Below are 14,420 nucleotides of genomic sequence, written 5' to 3'. Positions count from 1 at the left end.
CTTAAATTTGAATAGAATTTCAATATGATATTAGGTGATATATGTTTGATATATACAAAACAATAAGTGACAGTACAAACTTCTTTAATCAAGGTGGCAACTGCCACTGGTGGGATCCTTTGTTTAACATAATGTGCCTGTGCGGTTGGTGTCTTCGCTAAGTACTGTAAAAATTCGACAAAAATACGTTGCTTTTACCTAAAGGAAATACAAAAAGTATATTGAATGTTTGTTTACACTAATTTTAATTTATTTTTAAGCCAAGAGCTTTGCAGGAAACTACATCTAGATGGCAGCAAACTCCATTTAAAGCATACAAATTTCACAGCTCTACTTGTGTTTTTAACTGCATATAATAAGGGCTTAAGTTCTATTCCGCTTTTTCATGTGCTATGGATTCCGAATCCGCCTTGGTTTGGCGTTCCTTTCGAGCTCGCTCCTTGAGCTGCGCCGTTTTTAGAGTCACCATCAGCTGCGTGGAGTTGTAGAGCCAAGTGCCCTGTAAAAAAGAATAGATAACTACAACTTTCTCGCAGTAAACGAAACACTTTTACTTACAATCAGCAGCATACAGTTTAGCAAAATGGGAATTGAGAAAACTGTCGAGATAAACAGGCCGTTGCTATCGAAGTATTGTTGTCTGGAGAAGGAACTCCAGTTCTGGGCTGCGAACTCATTAATGCTCTCGGTGAAGTAAACCGCCAGCACTGAAGAAGATAAAACACATGCAAAAATCAGAGCCATTTATCGGGAAGTCAAGGAAGCCGCAAAGTCCACGTACGCAGTACTAGAAAGAGGAAAACCTGGAAGTTGGAGTTGTTCCGGCTGAGAAGCGCTGTTGTGGTGGTCAAGATATGCGCCAAGATAAGGCCAATAAGCCATGGATCCTTCCAATCGATCTGCAACATAGAAACAACATGCCAGATTCTCTTCTTAACTAAACAAGTAAGTGTCTCACGCTCAGCAGAAATGTCCAATAGCCATTGATCTCGTTGACCTCAATTTGCCCAGGGTGCATTGCGCATATATTTGTGAATATTGATGTTTTGTCTACAAATGGTTTATTTTATGAGATATTCGAAAGCCGAGTCAAAACAAATATAAATGGCCATTCGCAGTGAGCAGCTGTCGTTCACATGGCAACGCCTTTAAGGGGCCTATATACGTTCAGGCCTCTTCAATTTTTCCTGGATCTGGTAGCTCTGTTTGCAGGACTTAACTTACTTCTTTTTAGAACAATAACAACATTAGTGAAGATAGAACATTGTCGAAATGGTATACTTGCCTTTACTTAGCATAAGCTAATAAATCTTTAATAAATTCAATTCAAATATTTGTGCCGCCTCATTCTCACCCCTCAATTGTCGTGCATAATCGCCCTGTCCGTCATGCAGTCTGAACGTGTCGATAACGCTTTCACTGACTCAGTTGACAACATTAACAAATCTGAAAAATATCACAAAGAATTCGTTAAAAAACAGTCAAAATTGTAGTTTTTAGGGCGAATCCCATCTATCCGGGTTATTTTGTCGAACGGGCAACGTGTGAGCAAGTGAGCGAAGCTAAAGCCGAACAGGGTAATCTGAAAAAAGGGGCGCCTTAGATGTGGCACGGGCCACCGACCCATCCCTGCACCACATTCGTCTAGGACTCTGATCTGAAGCGCTGGTGGCGGAGGCGCAGCTTCTGGCCGGGATCGGACAGGGATCGAGGCGTACTCGAGACCCGTCGAAAGGTCGCAGTCAAATCGTAACGACGACACGTAACGGAGCGCGGTTCAAGGACACGCGGCTCAGACTCCTCGCTCAGAGTCGCAGGCAACGTAAAAGCCGCTGTGTTCGGGCGCTAGGCAAGCCCACGCCTCCGCCCATCGGCTTCTGGAAGATCCATTCGGCTCTGTGGTCCACAAGCCTTCGTGCAGCCCACTTCCACGCCCACGCCAAGCGAGTTCAACGCGAAATGGCCGTTAAGCAGAACAACAGCGAGCCGGGAGACGCCTCGGATAATGCCGGAGGAACTGGCAACGGCATCCCGCCCAACACCAAACCTATGTCTTCTAACGGGCTTAAGAACGCCGAAGAGAACGGAGTGTCTAAGGGCATGGACACGGGATCGCCCGCTGGCGAGAGCCTGAATTCCAACCGGCCGGGAAAGCGGGACATTAAGGCCCTGCTGGCATACCTCCAAAGCATCGATATGCCGGAGCAAGGTCACAATGTGATGGCCATCTGCGAGAGGGTTATCGTGGACTTGGCCCGTCTGCACATCCCCCGAGGCGCATCTTGTCCACGCCTAAAGGAAGACGTGTGCCAAGTCGGCGCCTTTTTGGCCACGCGCAACGAGAAGTTCCACCAAATGTTCTACCTGCGTGTCGTCTACGAGCTGATCACCAAGTCTCCGTTCGAGCCACCACCCTCGTGTGCCGTGGCCATTGTGTTCCAGCTGTTCGACTCCACACAGATCCTGGAGGCTGTGCACTCGCTGCTGGAACAAAATGTGCAGGACTCGAGCATTCGAAAGACGGTGAACCTGCTGTGCGATTGGATCACGTACTGCACCTTCTGCAGCACTCTTAATCTTTGGGTCCTCGCGCTTCTTAAAGGTCTGCGGGATCAGGGCAAAATGGCGCTGCTTGACGAGATTGCACTGGACAACATCGAGAAGCTGTTTCACGTGATGATCTTCCCGGCGCTGAGACAAAAGGCCGCTCCGGTTGTGTTTCATATGCTGTCGACGATTAATCAGACGCCCGAGGTTTTTCACAAAGTAAAGTCCGCTCAAATATAAGCTTTAAGTTCTTTATTGACAATTGGATGTAACCCTTTTAGATCTTGCCAAGGATCCCCCGAGTCCTGCAGTATGTGAAGAATCAGTCGGCCACCATGGACGAGATTGGCCTGGAAACCAAGAAATGTCTGCAGCAGCTGGTCGACCTTACCAGCGCCCTAATGCTACGCTTCTACGATCAAGATGAGCTTTATGTCGCCGCAAAGAAGGCCCTGCAAACCTATGAGCCCTCTCCGAATTGCGTGGCTCTGGCGCGGGCAATGCACGAGAATGCCCAGCCGTGGGGTCGGCGGAATGCGAGGGTCGGACTCGTTAACCTGGGAAATACCTGCTACATGAATAGCGTGCTTCAGGCGCTAGCCATGACCAGCGAGTAAGTGAAGACTAAATTGAGTTGAGTGATTGTAGAATTTAAAGAATTTATTGAAACCTCAGTTGTTATTTCCCTAAAATAGCAACGAAAAATAATATCTTTGCTTTACCTCTTATCTTATGATAAATACTCGGCTTCGGGTTGTAGGCGCCTTTTGTTTTCAAGTTCACTGTTTATAAATGGGTTTTAAATGTCAATTTCCCCCTAACGAAAATAATAAGCAAGGCCATTTGTGGGCTTTATATGTATTTCTACAACTGCACAATAACTAACTACACCACTTTTCCTTATGCAGTTTTAGCAGGCAAATCCTGCTTATCGAGTGCAATTCAGTGCTGCTTATGAAAGTGCAGCAGCAGATCGCCCTGATGCACCACTCGCTACGCTACGAACTGACGCCTTCGCGAGTGTTAAACGCCACCCGACCGCCCGGTTTTACGCCCGGCCTTCAACAGGACAGCTCCGAGTTCCTAGGATATCTGCTCGACCTGCTGCACGAGCACGAGATCAACAGCTCCTCAGCCACTGCTCATACTGTTGGTCCTGCGAAGACCAGCAAGGATGTCGACGACGTGCCGGCACTGCTGAGTGAGGATATATTCACAAGCGGCGTAATTCCGTATAACAACAAGGATCATGAGCTCAGCAGTGGTAGCAGCAGTGACAATTGCAATCACAAGCCCACGCCGACACCTCCCGCGACTCCCACCAAAGGCAAAAACGGCTTACAGCAGCAAGGCCAGCAGGTGACTGAAGGGAAGCCACCATCTACCATCGACAAGACGTTCGCTGGCAAGCTTTCCACTACCTACCGATGTCTGAGCTGCGGCTGGGAGAGCCGGAACGAGGACAGCTTTCGCGAACTGCAGCTGTCTTTTCCCGATGATAAGGAAGACTGTGGAGCTACCAACTACTCGGTGCAGGATCTAATCGAGTACTACTGCTCGCCTGAGAAGCTGGACGGTGACAATCAATACTTCTGTCCACAATGCAAGAAGCTTTGTGATGCGGAACGGCACATCGGGGTCACCCAGGCGCCTAGGAACCTAATTCTCACGCTTAAACAGTTCAAGTACGATCAGAAGTACCACTTCCGCACCAAGCTCATGCATAAGGTGTTCCACGATGAGAGCGTTAGTATCGCAGTGAATTTCTTTGAAATATGTTTAACTAATCATTTTCGCACTCTAGGTCACAGTAAAAATGTCTGCAACGGACTCGCTGCAGGAGACGTCTACTGTGCACTATGACCTGTATGCCGGTGTCGTGCACGCCGGCTACAGCATGGATTCCGGCCACTACTTTACGTTTGCGGCGGATCAAGCCAAGAATTGGTACAAGTTCAATGATAACGTGGTTACCCATTCGAAGCCGGAGGAGATGCACAATCTCACTTCGCCCAACACACCCTACATCCTGTTCTACAAGATGTGCGGCCACTCCAATGAGGCTAATACGGATGCGGCCAGCTGCAGCACAAGCATGGGATCGGGCACGAATGACCAGGTGGTCTCGGTGCCGCTGTCGCCGCCTTTAAAGCTGGAGGAGTTGCCGCGGCGACTCCGCGACTACGTAAGAAAGGACAACCATGTTTACAACGAAGAGTTAAGAATGCAGCGCTTTAAGCGTGGCAGCAGCGGTCACGGCAATGGATTTGTCAGCCGGCACACATTTGACGGCGATGGTGACGAAGACGACAAGGCGCCGCCGCCGCCCGGAGGATGTGGAAGCAATGGACTGGGCATGAACATCAACCGCTTCGTCTACTAAGAAAGCGGCAGCGAGGCTAGCGAGCGCTCCGGAGGCCACTAGAACATATACTTGTCTACTTTATGAAACACGCGCATACTAATCGAAATGTTACATATATATATATATAGCCAGTTCATAACTAATTGAGATATATACGGCTACGTATATCGAAGTGTATGAGAATCGCTGGCCGCTGCGCTTACCGATCGCTTGTTCGCTACCTCTTTCCGTTGTTGTCCATTTTTTCTAAATTCTTTCTTCCTTTCCTACCTGATCCTTCGGTCCTTTAACCCAAAAATCATTATACTCACCCACTCATACAAACGCAAACTATCAATGTATTTCCATTTACAAAATTGTTATAATTTTTTGTTTTTGTTAACACAAACCTAGTTGTAGAACGTGCATATATGCGAACACATACATATATAATTATAAAGATTAAAAACATCTGAATTAGCCAGAAATAAGAGCGATGTACTCGAAACCGAAGACCACTAACTTCCAAAACACTAAATCAGAAATGTATGCACCTTAGTTTTTAACTCACAGCTCGGAGTAAAATCATATCTCGAGTTGCGATCGCTCTAGCAAGAAGCTAAAGAATAAGATCGTCGCGGCATTGACTTGTATAAAGAGTTGGCGAAAGCGAGATCGAAATCGGGCTATAACCCTCGGATCGTATTATTAGTTTCACTGTTAATTTTTTGCAAATTTCAAAAAATTTGCTAATGTGCGACACGAATTTGTAATTGATATATAAATGTATCTCTTTGGATCTGGTGAGCAGAGGTTGCGATGATTTTTGAATGTTATTGCAATTAAATTGGAATAATTTCAAGAAAATTTGTATATGGTGAATGTCTATTGATAACCAAAATCTATACTATGCTATGCTATAAGTGTATCAATAAAGAAAAGAACAAGCCCAAAAAAATATAAATTATTAGAATGTGATGTACGCAATGGTAATATCAATATTAAAATATTGAAGAAATTAACCCCTAGATGGGATCGTTGAGGTGAACGCCACATTTCAAATTGAAGCGTACTAAAAATCTGATATCGGGTCTAAGACTATCGATAATTTAGTCCGCGCTGCAGTGTTACCAAATTATTAAAGGCTATTTAAGTGTTGTTTTCAGGATGGGGAAGAGCTCATTCACAATCTGGTAACACTGCTAGAAAGCGCCAAAATTTTACGTTTATTAGGATTAAGACTAATTTTATTACGATAAAATAGAGATATACAAATTCGGCCCTTAGGAAAGGCATCCCCAACTCTGCGGCAAAGTATCGTCCTTGAGAATTCCGCATCATGTCCTTCTTCGGAGCCAACACGTCGCTGGGTGCAACAAGCACGCCGACCAAAAGTGAGTTTCCGTAAACAAGACCTCATGCCCTTTTCTCCAGGTATTTATGGGGTCCATTTCCACTTGGCGGCGGCTTCAGCAGCTTCTTGGCGTCCTGCAAGCTATGGATGCGGATGTCCTTAGGGTCGATGCTGGATGTGGGGCAGGTTAATGGTTTGCATGGTGCCTGAACCGTATGGAAAATCAAAGGTGCTCACCCTTTCTTGTGGACCACATAGACGACGTATCCCACGAAACCCAGCACGAGGATCAGCAATATGAAAACCAGAGCCATTTTCCACGACCAGTAGCCGACCAGTGCTTAAGACAAACTAAGGGCAGTTAAAATATTTTTGAACCCGAAATCGCAGATAAGAATCCAAGGCAGAAGCATAGTTTTCAAAACACTGACCCATTTTCGGTCTGCTTATCTCTTTGCTCAGCAACTGGCGGCCTCTTCGGATCGCCGTTTGGCAGCACCGCTGTAGCCAGCCAGCCAGCACCCGCTTTCGGAACACAGGCCACATCAACTCCGGCTTTTGGCGCCCAACCGGCGACATCTGCCTTCGGAGCAGGTTCCGCCTTCGGAGCAACCGCAGCAGCCCCGGCTTTTGGTGCTGCCACAGCAACTTCTGCCTTCGGCGGCACCGCCTTTGGCAGCGCTCCGGCATTTGGAGCGGCGACAACCACAACAGCGGGCACCGGTCTTGGAGGAGGCGGGTTTGGCGGATTTGGAGCAGCTCCGGCAACGAGTCAGGCCAGTCTGTTCGGCGCTCCAGCGACTAGTGCAGCACCACCTGCATTTAGCGGATTCGGCCAACAGGCAGCTGCGAGTACAGCGCCTGCAAGTGGATTTTCAGGCTTTGGAACAACCACGACTTCGGCACCTGCTTTTGGCGGCTTCGGCACCAACCAGTCCACTGGCTTTGGGGGCGGAGCCTTCGGATCCAGTGAGTTAAAAAAGCCCAATTGTTTTTCTGTGGTATTGCTAACCTGGTTTACGAATCACAGCCTTTGGGAAACCAGCGAATACAACAGTTACGCCGGGGTTTGGTGGATTCGGCGGCACCAGCTTTATGCTTGGACAACCCCAACAGCAGCCAGCGCCCATTTCGGCCGACGAGGCGTTTGCCCAATCCATTCTAAATGTGTCCATTTTTGGCGATGACCGGGACAAAATAGTGGCTAAATGGAACTACTTGCAGGCTACGTGGGGCACGGGAAAGATGTTTTACTCCCAGAGTGCGGCGCCGGTAGACATTACGCCGGAAAACGTGATGTGCCGGTTCAAAGCCATAGGTTATAGTCGGATGCCGGGAAAGGACAACAAGTTGGGACTGGTGGCTCTGAACTTCTGCAGAGAACTCTCAGCTGTTAAGTAAGTTTTAGTGTTTTTTTCAGATCATAGTATTAATATTAATTTTATTTTAGGCCACACCAGCAACAAGTGGTTCAAACGCTTCACAGTTTATTTGGCAGCAAGCCTAACATGCTGGTTCACATCGATTCCATTAAGGAGCTAGAGAACAAAAAGTGCCAAATGGTTATCTACGTGGAGGAAAAGCTTCAGCATGCTCCTAACGAAAGCAAGCGTATATTGGCCACGGAACTCTCAAACTACCTAAATCAGGCATCGCTGAAACCTCAGCTAAATAATCTAGGGGTTGTGGAGGCTTTGGCTCTGGTATTACCCGACGAGGACCAATTAAAGGAGTACCTTGAAAATCCACCCCGAGGCGTGGATCCGCGCATGTGGCGTCAGGCCAATTCTGACAATCCAGATCCTAGTAAATTTATACCAGTGCCGTTGGTGGGCTTCAACGACTTGAAGTGGCGCGTTAAGTGCCAGGAGCAAGAAACGGACACGCATGCATTGTACATAAAAAAAGTGGAGGGTGAGCTGACAGAACTCAGACAGCGCCACGCCACGGCTACAGCGAAGATACTTGAACATAAACGGAAACTTGCCGAGCTTGGTCATCGCATATTAAGGGTAGGAAATAGTTAAATTCCCATTTTAATATTTTAATATTCACATTTTTCCACGCTAGATAATTGTGAAGCAAGAGTGCACCCGTAAGGTAGGCACATCCTTGACGCCCGAGGAGGAGGCCATGCGAACCAAGCTGCAGAACATGCAGGCTGTCGTGTCCGCCCCCACTCAATTCAAGGGACGACTCAGCGAGCTGCTCTCCCAGATGCGCATGCAGCGCAATCAATTCGCCGCCAACGGAGGGGCCGAGTATGCCCTCGACAAGGAAGCGGAGGACGAGATGAAGACCTTCCTGACCATGCAGCAACGCGCCATGGAGGTGCTGAGCGATACCGTCAACAAGGACCTGAAGGCACTGGATGTTATAATTAAGGGACTGCCCGAACTGCGACAATCGTGATAGGAAAAGAAATGAGTTGATATGTTGAATAAATCCCACATATGTTTACACAACCCGGTGATTTTCGATGATCGATTCAACGAATAAGTTGTGGCCGTTACACTTTTGCTATTGTGCCGTCGTTTAGCATTTCCTGCAGCTTTGAACTTGCACTTTTACGGGCAATGAGTCGAAACAATCGAAACGGGTTCACACATTCGTCCCCAATGCTGCGGAAATAATTGTGTGGGTCAATGCACTTGCGCCGCACAGCTCTTGGACCGCCCGACTTTTCCCTGGCCACTGCCTGAAATTGGACAATTTCGACGGCTAGGCAGGAGGCACTCGCTCGGACTCATTATGAGTGGCAAACGGTTCGTCTCTGGCGGTTCCAGTTTGTTCAACTCCAGCATCGGTATCACCATCGCTGTTACATTAACATTATTATGCGCTCTGGCATGTGCATACATGTGCAGTCTAGTTTGGCTCGTTACATATTTATTTCTTGTGTGGGAAACTAGTTTTCTCCCAGCCAACCATAGTCCGTGCAGGTTTTTTGTTGGCCATTGATGGCGGAGACTTCCGAGCTTCCGTTTCAAGCATGTAGCGCCAGTATAAATGAATTGGCCAGCTCCAAGGAGGCCTCACATCGATTCAGATCTAAGAAAGTGAAGGTGGTTGAATTGGAGCACTGCCTATGAATAGCTGAAAGTGATTCGTTAAGAGCTATTGGAATTATATTGGACATGAACGGTTTACTGGTTGTGAGTTGGGGCTTACCGCTCAGTGAGAAAATCGGACTAAGTTTTCCCATCCTTGCAGTTATTGTTGTGCGCCTTTTGCTGCTCCGTGGTCGCCAAGCCCCCGACAGCTCGACGGGCACAGCTGCACGACGATGTTCAGCTCATCCATCCACACATCATCACCATAGAGCGTTTAGAGAGCCTGCTCCGGCGTGCTGGGGAAATCTTTGGCCCGGCTCTAGAGGAAGATGCCATGGCGGAGGCCAGTAGTCAGGTGCAGGAGCAAGTGCAGCCCCAGCAGCGAATGCTGCCGCCAACGGAGCAGCCGTATAACTTCTATTTACCGCTCTACGACTTCGCGGAGCCCAAACTGGATGCCAAGAGCCGAATGCTGGAGAAGTTTGCTCCTCCGCCGCAAAAGACGGAACACAACTACTACACGGAAAAGCCAAAAAAGAAGCCAAAGAAGTTTAATGCAGCCAACAAGCACATCAACCTCAATCTCAAGTGGCTAAACACCTACGAGAGGGCAATGGGAGGAGCAACTGCGCCCAAAGCCATGTATTTGGAGCAGGACGAGCGCAACCGAATAAACTTCGACGACTCTTTCTTTGCTGTGGACATGCAGGTAAAGATGCCGGACAATCAACCTCACAAGGAGTCCGCTGCGCCCACAGAGCTTTTGCAGCATGGTGAAGAGCAGGCGGAGGAAGATCTGATGGCGGCTCCTGCGCAGTTAGCCTTTAACTTTAAGTCTCCAGTCCACAATGAACGTCGAACATAGATTGTTTTTTTTTATAGGTTTTAGTCAGTTATATAAAAATGCTACAATAAATGCAATCAGAGCGAGTAAAGTCCAGGAAAAAGATTCGACTAGTTGACCTCCTACTATTTGCGCAACTCCTTGCAGAAGGTCTCGGCAGCAGCAGCCTCGCGAGACACGGGCACGTTTTTCTGAGCCTCCTCCTCTTCGAGTTTTTTGACACCCTCACGTACAACACGTTCAATGTCGTCTAGCAGTCCGGAAGCTCCAAAACGGAACCTCTCAGGGCGCAACCAGCGAATGCCAAGAGTTTCGTTAACCAACGTCATCCAGGCGATTGCATCTCGCACAGTCTTTACTCCTCCGGCTGGCTTAAGGCCCACAATCTGGCACGTGCGACGTTTGAATTCCTGAATGGCAAATATCATGACCAGGCCAACGGGCAGGGTGGCGTTGACCGTCTCCTTTCCAGTGGACGTCTTTATGAAATCCGCTCCGGCCATCATGCAAACCATGGCTGCTTTGTAGACCTGAAGAGAGAAATGCATTTTAAAAGTATTTGTAGTGACTAGGCGACGTTGATCTTACATTCTCCATGGTTCCCAGCTCCCCGATGGCAAGAATAGTTTTAAGGTGAGCCCTTTGTCCACAGGCGCTGCGCATGAGGACCACCTCGTTGTACATGGCCTCCCAGTCGCCAACTAGGGCCAACTGGCGATTGATCACAATGTCGATCTCTGTGGCACCAGCCAGGATGGCGTGGCTAATCTCCTGCAGGCGGGTCTGCAGGCCATACTGGCCCGTGGGAAAGCCCGTAGCCACCGCAGCAATGGCCACTTTATCCAGTTTGTCGTACTGCTGTAGAGTTGTATAGGCATCCTTTACCCTGGCCGGATAAACGCATACGGCGGCAGTGTGCATCTCTGGGATGAGAGCCCGGTCAAAGAACCTGTCGAAGAACTGCGGCTCGAAGGGATAGCAGGCGCGTAGGCACAGTCTCCGCACATTGGCCGCCGTATCATCGCCAGCCAAGGTGGTCAGATCCGTCAGCATCAGAGCCCTCAACGCCCAGGCGATTTCGTTGGCTCCGTTGACATGGCACCGCTGGGACACTGTCATGGCGATCTCCTCGACCTGCCGCAGGGAGATGTTCACCTTAAGCAGGGAGGGGTCTGCGAAATGCATATGTACTTATATATTTAAGATCGTTGTATGGGTTATTTCTTACCAAAGGGCAGGGTTTTGTTTACTTCCAGTTCCTTCACATCCATGCTGCCCATTGCTGTCAAGCCCTTAAATTTAGCCGATTCAATTCCACTTGAAGACAAAATCGTTCGATCGCTCCTGACCTCTGATCTTCTCCTCAACCTCAACCGAAAAACATGGGAAAAATCTTATCAATTTGCTTGTTGGACAGCTGATGATGGCGTTGCCAGACCGCTCGTATTAACTGATAATTTCTGAGCTGGATTCCGTTAAAAGATCAACGATGTGAAAAATAAATTATTTTGTAATCATAACGTACGATGTAAAACTCATCAACTGAGTGTTTGATAAAGGCAATCGCTTAGGTAACTTTGTCTACTTTTATTGCTTTAATACTTGCAAGATGCACTTATTGTTAATATTGCATTTTTGATATGAAATTTGTAAGTACAAGATATTCTGAATTTTAAAATTCCGCAACATCGAGGTAGAAAACATATAATATTAATAGCGCTAATTGATCTACTGCTTTGTGACACGGGGTTTCATCGATGTTTGGCCCACTGCTCCCAGTACTCCCGCTTCTGCATTTCGTAAAGCCGAGATAGTGTGCGATCAAAGGCGAACAGCTCTTCCTCGCCGGTGAAGAAACTGGATTTGGATTCGTTCTGTGAACAAAATCGTGTTGTCATGTCTAATTGTAGACAAATGAGATAGTAAAAATGCGTTGCTTACTATTTTTAAGTCGTCCATTAGGGTCCGCTCGGAATCGGATAGGGTTCTGGAACCTCCAGAAAAGCTAAACAAATTTTCCAGCGCAACGTCGGCCGATATCACCACACGCACTCGGTTATTATAAAGGGTATCTATGAGCGTAATAAATCGTCGCATCTGTGCCTTCACATCAAGAGTCAGTTGGGGCACATCTCGGATGAGGACGGTGTGAAAGAACTGCGATATCTGTAAAAAATCACTGCCAGCCAATGGCTAATGAGGTATAAATCGTAAGTAATTAAGTAAGTAATAAGTAAGTAAGTAATAATTATAATGCCTTGCTTACGCGATCACATAGTTCCGAGAAGGTGCTGTCCAGTACCTGGCCGCACGTGCGATTGAAGGTCAGATCTCGTCCGAAATGAGTCAGGGTCCGCGGCCGGATAATATCGTTTTCCTCGGCGCACAGGATCTTAAACATGCGATTCATACTCCCATCCGCATCCGTTTGGCCTTTGACGAAGTAGTTGGTGTCTCCAGACTGGGCTATCCGTCGGTAGTCAATGGAATCCAATTGGGACACCTTACAGCGACGCTGAAGCAATGCAATGAAGGGCAGAAAGTTCGTGCGCTGCAGTCCGTTCTTGTACAGATCCTCGGGATGCCGATTGCTGGTGGCCACAACCACAATGCCATGCCGGAAAAGGTGTGTAAACAATCGCTTTAGCACCATGGCGTCAGCTATGTCCGTCACTTGGAACTCATCGAAGCAAATCAACCAGGACTCGCTGGCGATCAAGTCGGCAACAGGCCTTGTGGGATCAAAGGGTGCTGGCTTCTCAGAGTTAAAGGCCCGGTCAACGGGTCCCTGTTTCTGCTTGGCCTCGTGGATGCGGGTGTGCACGCTGTTCATGAACGAAGTGAAATGGACGCGCTGCTTGCGATCGATCTAAAAGTCACAATGGTGTTAGGAGTTGTGGATGTTATTTCATTTAGCACTTACCTGGGTGCAGCAATCGAAAAACAGGTCCATCAGAGTGGTCTTGCCCACTCCCACGCTGCCGTACAGGTACAGACCCTGGGGAGAGTGACTGCCAGCGTTAGGATCATCCTGATCGTCGTCTTCGGAGGAGGATTTCCTACCGAAGATGGAGCTGAAGAATCCTCCGCCTCCACCACCGCCCGACCTGTAGCTGGGTTTGTACCCCTGAATCTTGTGGTACAGTGCATCCAGCTCCTTCATCGTCTGCAGCTGCCTGTCGTCGGTCATCAGTTGGCCAGAACTAACACGCTTCTCGTATTCCTTTAGCGGACTGAGACCACTCATGTGGCAGACGGGCGCCCACAGGAACATCGGCTTCTGCCGCGCGCAGCGGACCACAAGCCCAAGGTGGTAGGTAAACATGGCAAAGTGGGACAATTAGCGTTGTACTGGGAGTTAATTCCGCGTCACCTAAACATTACATAAAACTAGAGACCTCACTTCCGCGAATTTTGACCGCGAATTTCGGTTGTTGGCCGTGAAATTTTCCCAAACCAGGGCTGGCAGTAAGAACAGCTGATCTGACAGCTGTTCACACGGATGCCAGAAGGTTCCAAGAGCTGCCAGATGATTTGGAACTAGCGCATATTTAAATTTGAAATTGCAAATATATAATTTGCTAATACGATAAGAAGAAATAATAAGAAATTAATATATTAAACCTGATTTTAAAACGGTTTATTGAAAAACATTCAAATGTATAAAATCTAGAAGAAACTTAAATTCTACAGAGCAATAATATTGTGGAATACTTTAAAAATATATATTCACTAATTATAATAAAAAATTAACATATATGACTTCCCGCCGATTTAACAATGAACCCTGAACGACAATAACAATACGTAGGCTACGTAAGCTTCTAATCAGGAATGCGAGGTATCAAAAGGATTAACAACCCGTAAATGTTCTTATATATAATGTTTTAAATCTGATGGGTAATAGAAACTGGCACTGATCGAGTTACTGTGGCACTTCCTGCACTATTGTTTAGTTTGCGTGATTTATATCACAGATACCAGTCAGGTGCTTTAGTTCAGCAGATTATTCCTATTAAAACATACATATATATTTGTTTTTTTAGTGGTAACTTGGGATTCTCACTTGCTTCGATTTAGCATTGAACAAGAATGATTAGATAGGTAACATTCTGAATTCCACTTACATATTTACTCTTTTAAGTATTCCCTAATTCCCTATAAATGCAGTTAAGTGGATTAAGTATGTGGTATTAGCGGGAATATCAGTTTGAAAGGTGGTTTTAGTCTACTGGTAGGCTATCAAAGCAATGCATCGGATTAATGCATTTAGATTGA

At 47.2% G+C, this 14,420-nt stretch overlaps 7 protein-coding genes across 8 annotated transcripts; 3 read left to right on the top strand and 4 right to left on the bottom strand.

Annotated features, from left to right (window-relative positions):
- Window positions 1–226: 226 nt before the first annotated feature.
- Window positions 227–1,166, bottom strand: LOC6546543 (transmembrane protein 18). The gene is made up of 4 exons (XM_001975872.3): window positions 959–1,166; window positions 782–899; window positions 559–707; window positions 227–499 (listed from the first exon to the last, which is right to left on the bottom strand). The coding sequence occupies exons 1-4, from the start codon at window positions 1,016–1,018 to the stop codon at window positions 371–373; spliced, it is 456 nt and encodes a 151-aa protein (XP_001975908.1). The 5' UTR covers window positions 1,019–1,166; the 3' UTR covers window positions 227–370.
- Window positions 1,167–1,208: 42 nt separating this feature from the next.
- Window positions 1,209–5,703, top strand: LOC6546544 (ubiquitin carboxyl-terminal hydrolase 35). The gene is made up of 4 exons (XM_001975873.3): window positions 1,209–2,766; window positions 2,829–3,160; window positions 3,456–4,293; window positions 4,352–5,703. The coding sequence occupies exons 1-4, from the start codon at window positions 1,960–1,962 to the stop codon at window positions 4,928–4,930; spliced, it is 2,556 nt and encodes an 851-aa protein (XP_001975909.1). The 5' UTR covers window positions 1,209–1,959; the 3' UTR covers window positions 4,931–5,703.
- Window positions 5,704–6,017: 314 nt separating this feature from the next.
- On the top strand, window positions 6,018–8,710 carry LOC6546545 (probable nucleoporin Nup54). 2 transcript variants are annotated; one of them, XM_026980045.1, is made up of 6 exons: window positions 6,018–6,084; window positions 6,156–6,285; window positions 6,708–7,214; window positions 7,276–7,642; window positions 7,696–8,257; window positions 8,316–8,710. In XM_026980045.1, exons 2-6 carry the CDS (start codon window positions 6,231–6,233, stop codon window positions 8,655–8,657), a joined length of 1,833 nt encoding a protein of 610 aa, XP_026835846.1. In that variant the 5' UTR covers window positions 6,018–6,084; window positions 6,156–6,230; the 3' UTR covers window positions 8,658–8,710. The 2 variants fall into 2 exon arrangements, with proteins under 2 accessions (XP_026835846.1, XP_001975910.1); XM_001975874.3 differs by having other exon boundaries at window positions 6,049–6,285.
- LOC26527099 lies at window positions 6,117–6,693 on the bottom strand. The gene is made up of 2 exons (XM_015157423.2): window positions 6,483–6,693; window positions 6,117–6,416 (listed from the first exon to the last, which is right to left on the bottom strand). The coding sequence occupies exons 1-2, from the start codon at window positions 6,557–6,559 to the stop codon at window positions 6,308–6,310; spliced, it is 186 nt and encodes a 61-aa protein (XP_015012909.1). The 5' UTR covers window positions 6,560–6,693; the 3' UTR covers window positions 6,117–6,307.
- A 548-nt stretch (window positions 8,711–9,258) lies between the features above and the next one.
- On the top strand, window positions 9,259–10,247 carry LOC6546546. The gene is made up of 2 exons (XM_001975875.3): window positions 9,259–9,400; window positions 9,459–10,247. The coding sequence occupies exons 1-2, from the start codon at window positions 9,383–9,385 to the stop codon at window positions 10,161–10,163; spliced, it is 723 nt and encodes a 240-aa protein (XP_001975911.1). The 5' UTR covers window positions 9,259–9,382; the 3' UTR covers window positions 10,164–10,247.
- On the bottom strand, window positions 10,165–11,663 carry LOC6546547 (deoxyribose-phosphate aldolase). Its single transcript, XM_001975876.3, has 3 exons — window positions 11,371–11,663; window positions 10,731–11,314; window positions 10,165–10,672 (listed from the first exon to the last, which is right to left on the bottom strand). Exons 1-3 carry the CDS (start codon window positions 11,420–11,422, stop codon window positions 10,268–10,270), a joined length of 1,041 nt encoding a protein of 346 aa, XP_001975912.1. The 5' UTR covers window positions 11,423–11,663; the 3' UTR covers window positions 10,165–10,267.
- Window positions 11,664–11,709: 46 nt separating this feature from the next.
- Window positions 11,710–13,628, bottom strand: LOC6546548 (putative ATPase N2B). Its single transcript, XM_001975877.3, has 4 exons — window positions 13,066–13,628; window positions 12,409–13,011; window positions 12,084–12,335; window positions 11,710–12,016 (listed from the first exon to the last, which is right to left on the bottom strand). The coding sequence occupies exons 1-4, from the start codon at window positions 13,465–13,467 to the stop codon at window positions 11,894–11,896; spliced, it is 1,380 nt and encodes a 459-aa protein (XP_001975913.1). The 5' UTR covers window positions 13,468–13,628; the 3' UTR covers window positions 11,710–11,893.
- Window positions 13,629–14,420: the final 792 nt, after the last annotated feature.

Source organism: Drosophila erecta, unplaced genomic scaffold (genome assembly GCF_003286155.1).
Source record: "Drosophila erecta strain 14021-0224.00,06,07 unplaced genomic scaffold, DereRS2 tig00000092-arrow-pilon, whole genome shotgun sequence".
NCBI lineage: Eukaryota > Metazoa > Arthropoda > Insecta > Diptera > Drosophilidae > Drosophila > Drosophila erecta.
This window is presented reverse-complemented; position numbering and strand designations above follow the sequence as displayed.

Coding starts and splice junctions, on each gene's coding strand:
- LOC6546544 (XM_001975873.3), top strand. CDS start 1,960: ATGGCCGTTAAGCAGAACAACAGCGAGCCGGGAGACGCCTCGGATAAT. Junction 2,767..2,828: donor CGCCCGAGGTTTTTCACAAA/GTAAAGTCCGCT, acceptor TAACCCTTTTAG/ATCTTGCCAAGGATCCCCCG. Junction 4,294..4,351: donor AGGTGTTCCACGATGAGAGC/GTTAGTATCGCA, acceptor TTCGCACTCTAG/GTCACAGTAAAAATGTCTGC.
- LOC6546547 (XM_001975876.3), bottom strand. CDS start 11,422: ATGGGCAGCATGGATGTGAAGGAACTGGAAGTAAACAAAACCCTGCCC. Junction 11,315..11,370: donor AAACAAAACCCTGCCCTTTG/GTAAGAAATAAC, acceptor TGCATTTCGCAG/ACCCCTCCCTGCTTAAGGTG. Junction 10,673..10,730: donor AGCTGGGAACCATGGAGAAT/GTAAGATCAACG, acceptor TTCTCTCTTCAG/GTCTACAAAGCAGCCATGGT.
- LOC6546545 (XM_026980045.1), top strand. CDS start 6,231: ATGTCCTTCTTCGGAGCCAACACGTCGCTGGGTGCAACAAGCACGCCG. Junction 7,643..7,695: donor AGAGAACTCTCAGCTGTTAA/GTAAGTTTTAGT, acceptor ATTTTATTTTAG/GCCACACCAGCAACAAGTGG. Junction 8,258..8,315: donor TTGGTCATCGCATATTAAGG/GTAGGAAATAGT, acceptor TTTCCACGCTAG/ATAATTGTGAAGCAAGAGTG.
- LOC26527099 (XM_015157423.2), bottom strand. CDS start 6,559: ATGGCTCTGGTTTTCATATTGCTGATCCTCGTGCTGGGTTTCGTGGGA. Junction 6,417..6,482: donor TATGTGGTCCACAAGAAAGG/GTGAGCACCTTT, acceptor CCCCACATCCAG/CATCGACCCTAAGGACATCC.
- LOC6546543 (XM_001975872.3), bottom strand. CDS start 1,018: ATGCACCCTGGGCAAATTGAGGTCAACGAGATCAATGGCTATTGGACA. Junction 708..781: donor TTTCCTCTTTCTAGTACTGC/GTACGTGGACTT, acceptor TATCTTCTTCAG/TGCTGGCGGTTTACTTCACC. Junction 500..558: donor TAAACTGTATGCTGCTGATT/GTAAGTAAAAGT, acceptor TCTTTTTTACAG/GGCACTTGGCTCTACAACTC.
- LOC6546548 (XM_001975877.3), bottom strand. CDS start 13,467: ATGTTTACCTACCACCTTGGGCTTGTGGTCCGCTGCGCGCGGCAGAAG. Junction 13,012..13,065: donor TTTTCGATTGCTGCACCCAG/GTAAGTGCTAAA, acceptor TGTGACTTTTAG/ATCGATCGCAAGCAGCGCGT. Junction 12,017..12,083: donor TAATGGACGACTTAAAAATA/GTAAGCAACGCA, acceptor TTTTGTTCACAG/AACGAATCCAAATCCAGTTT.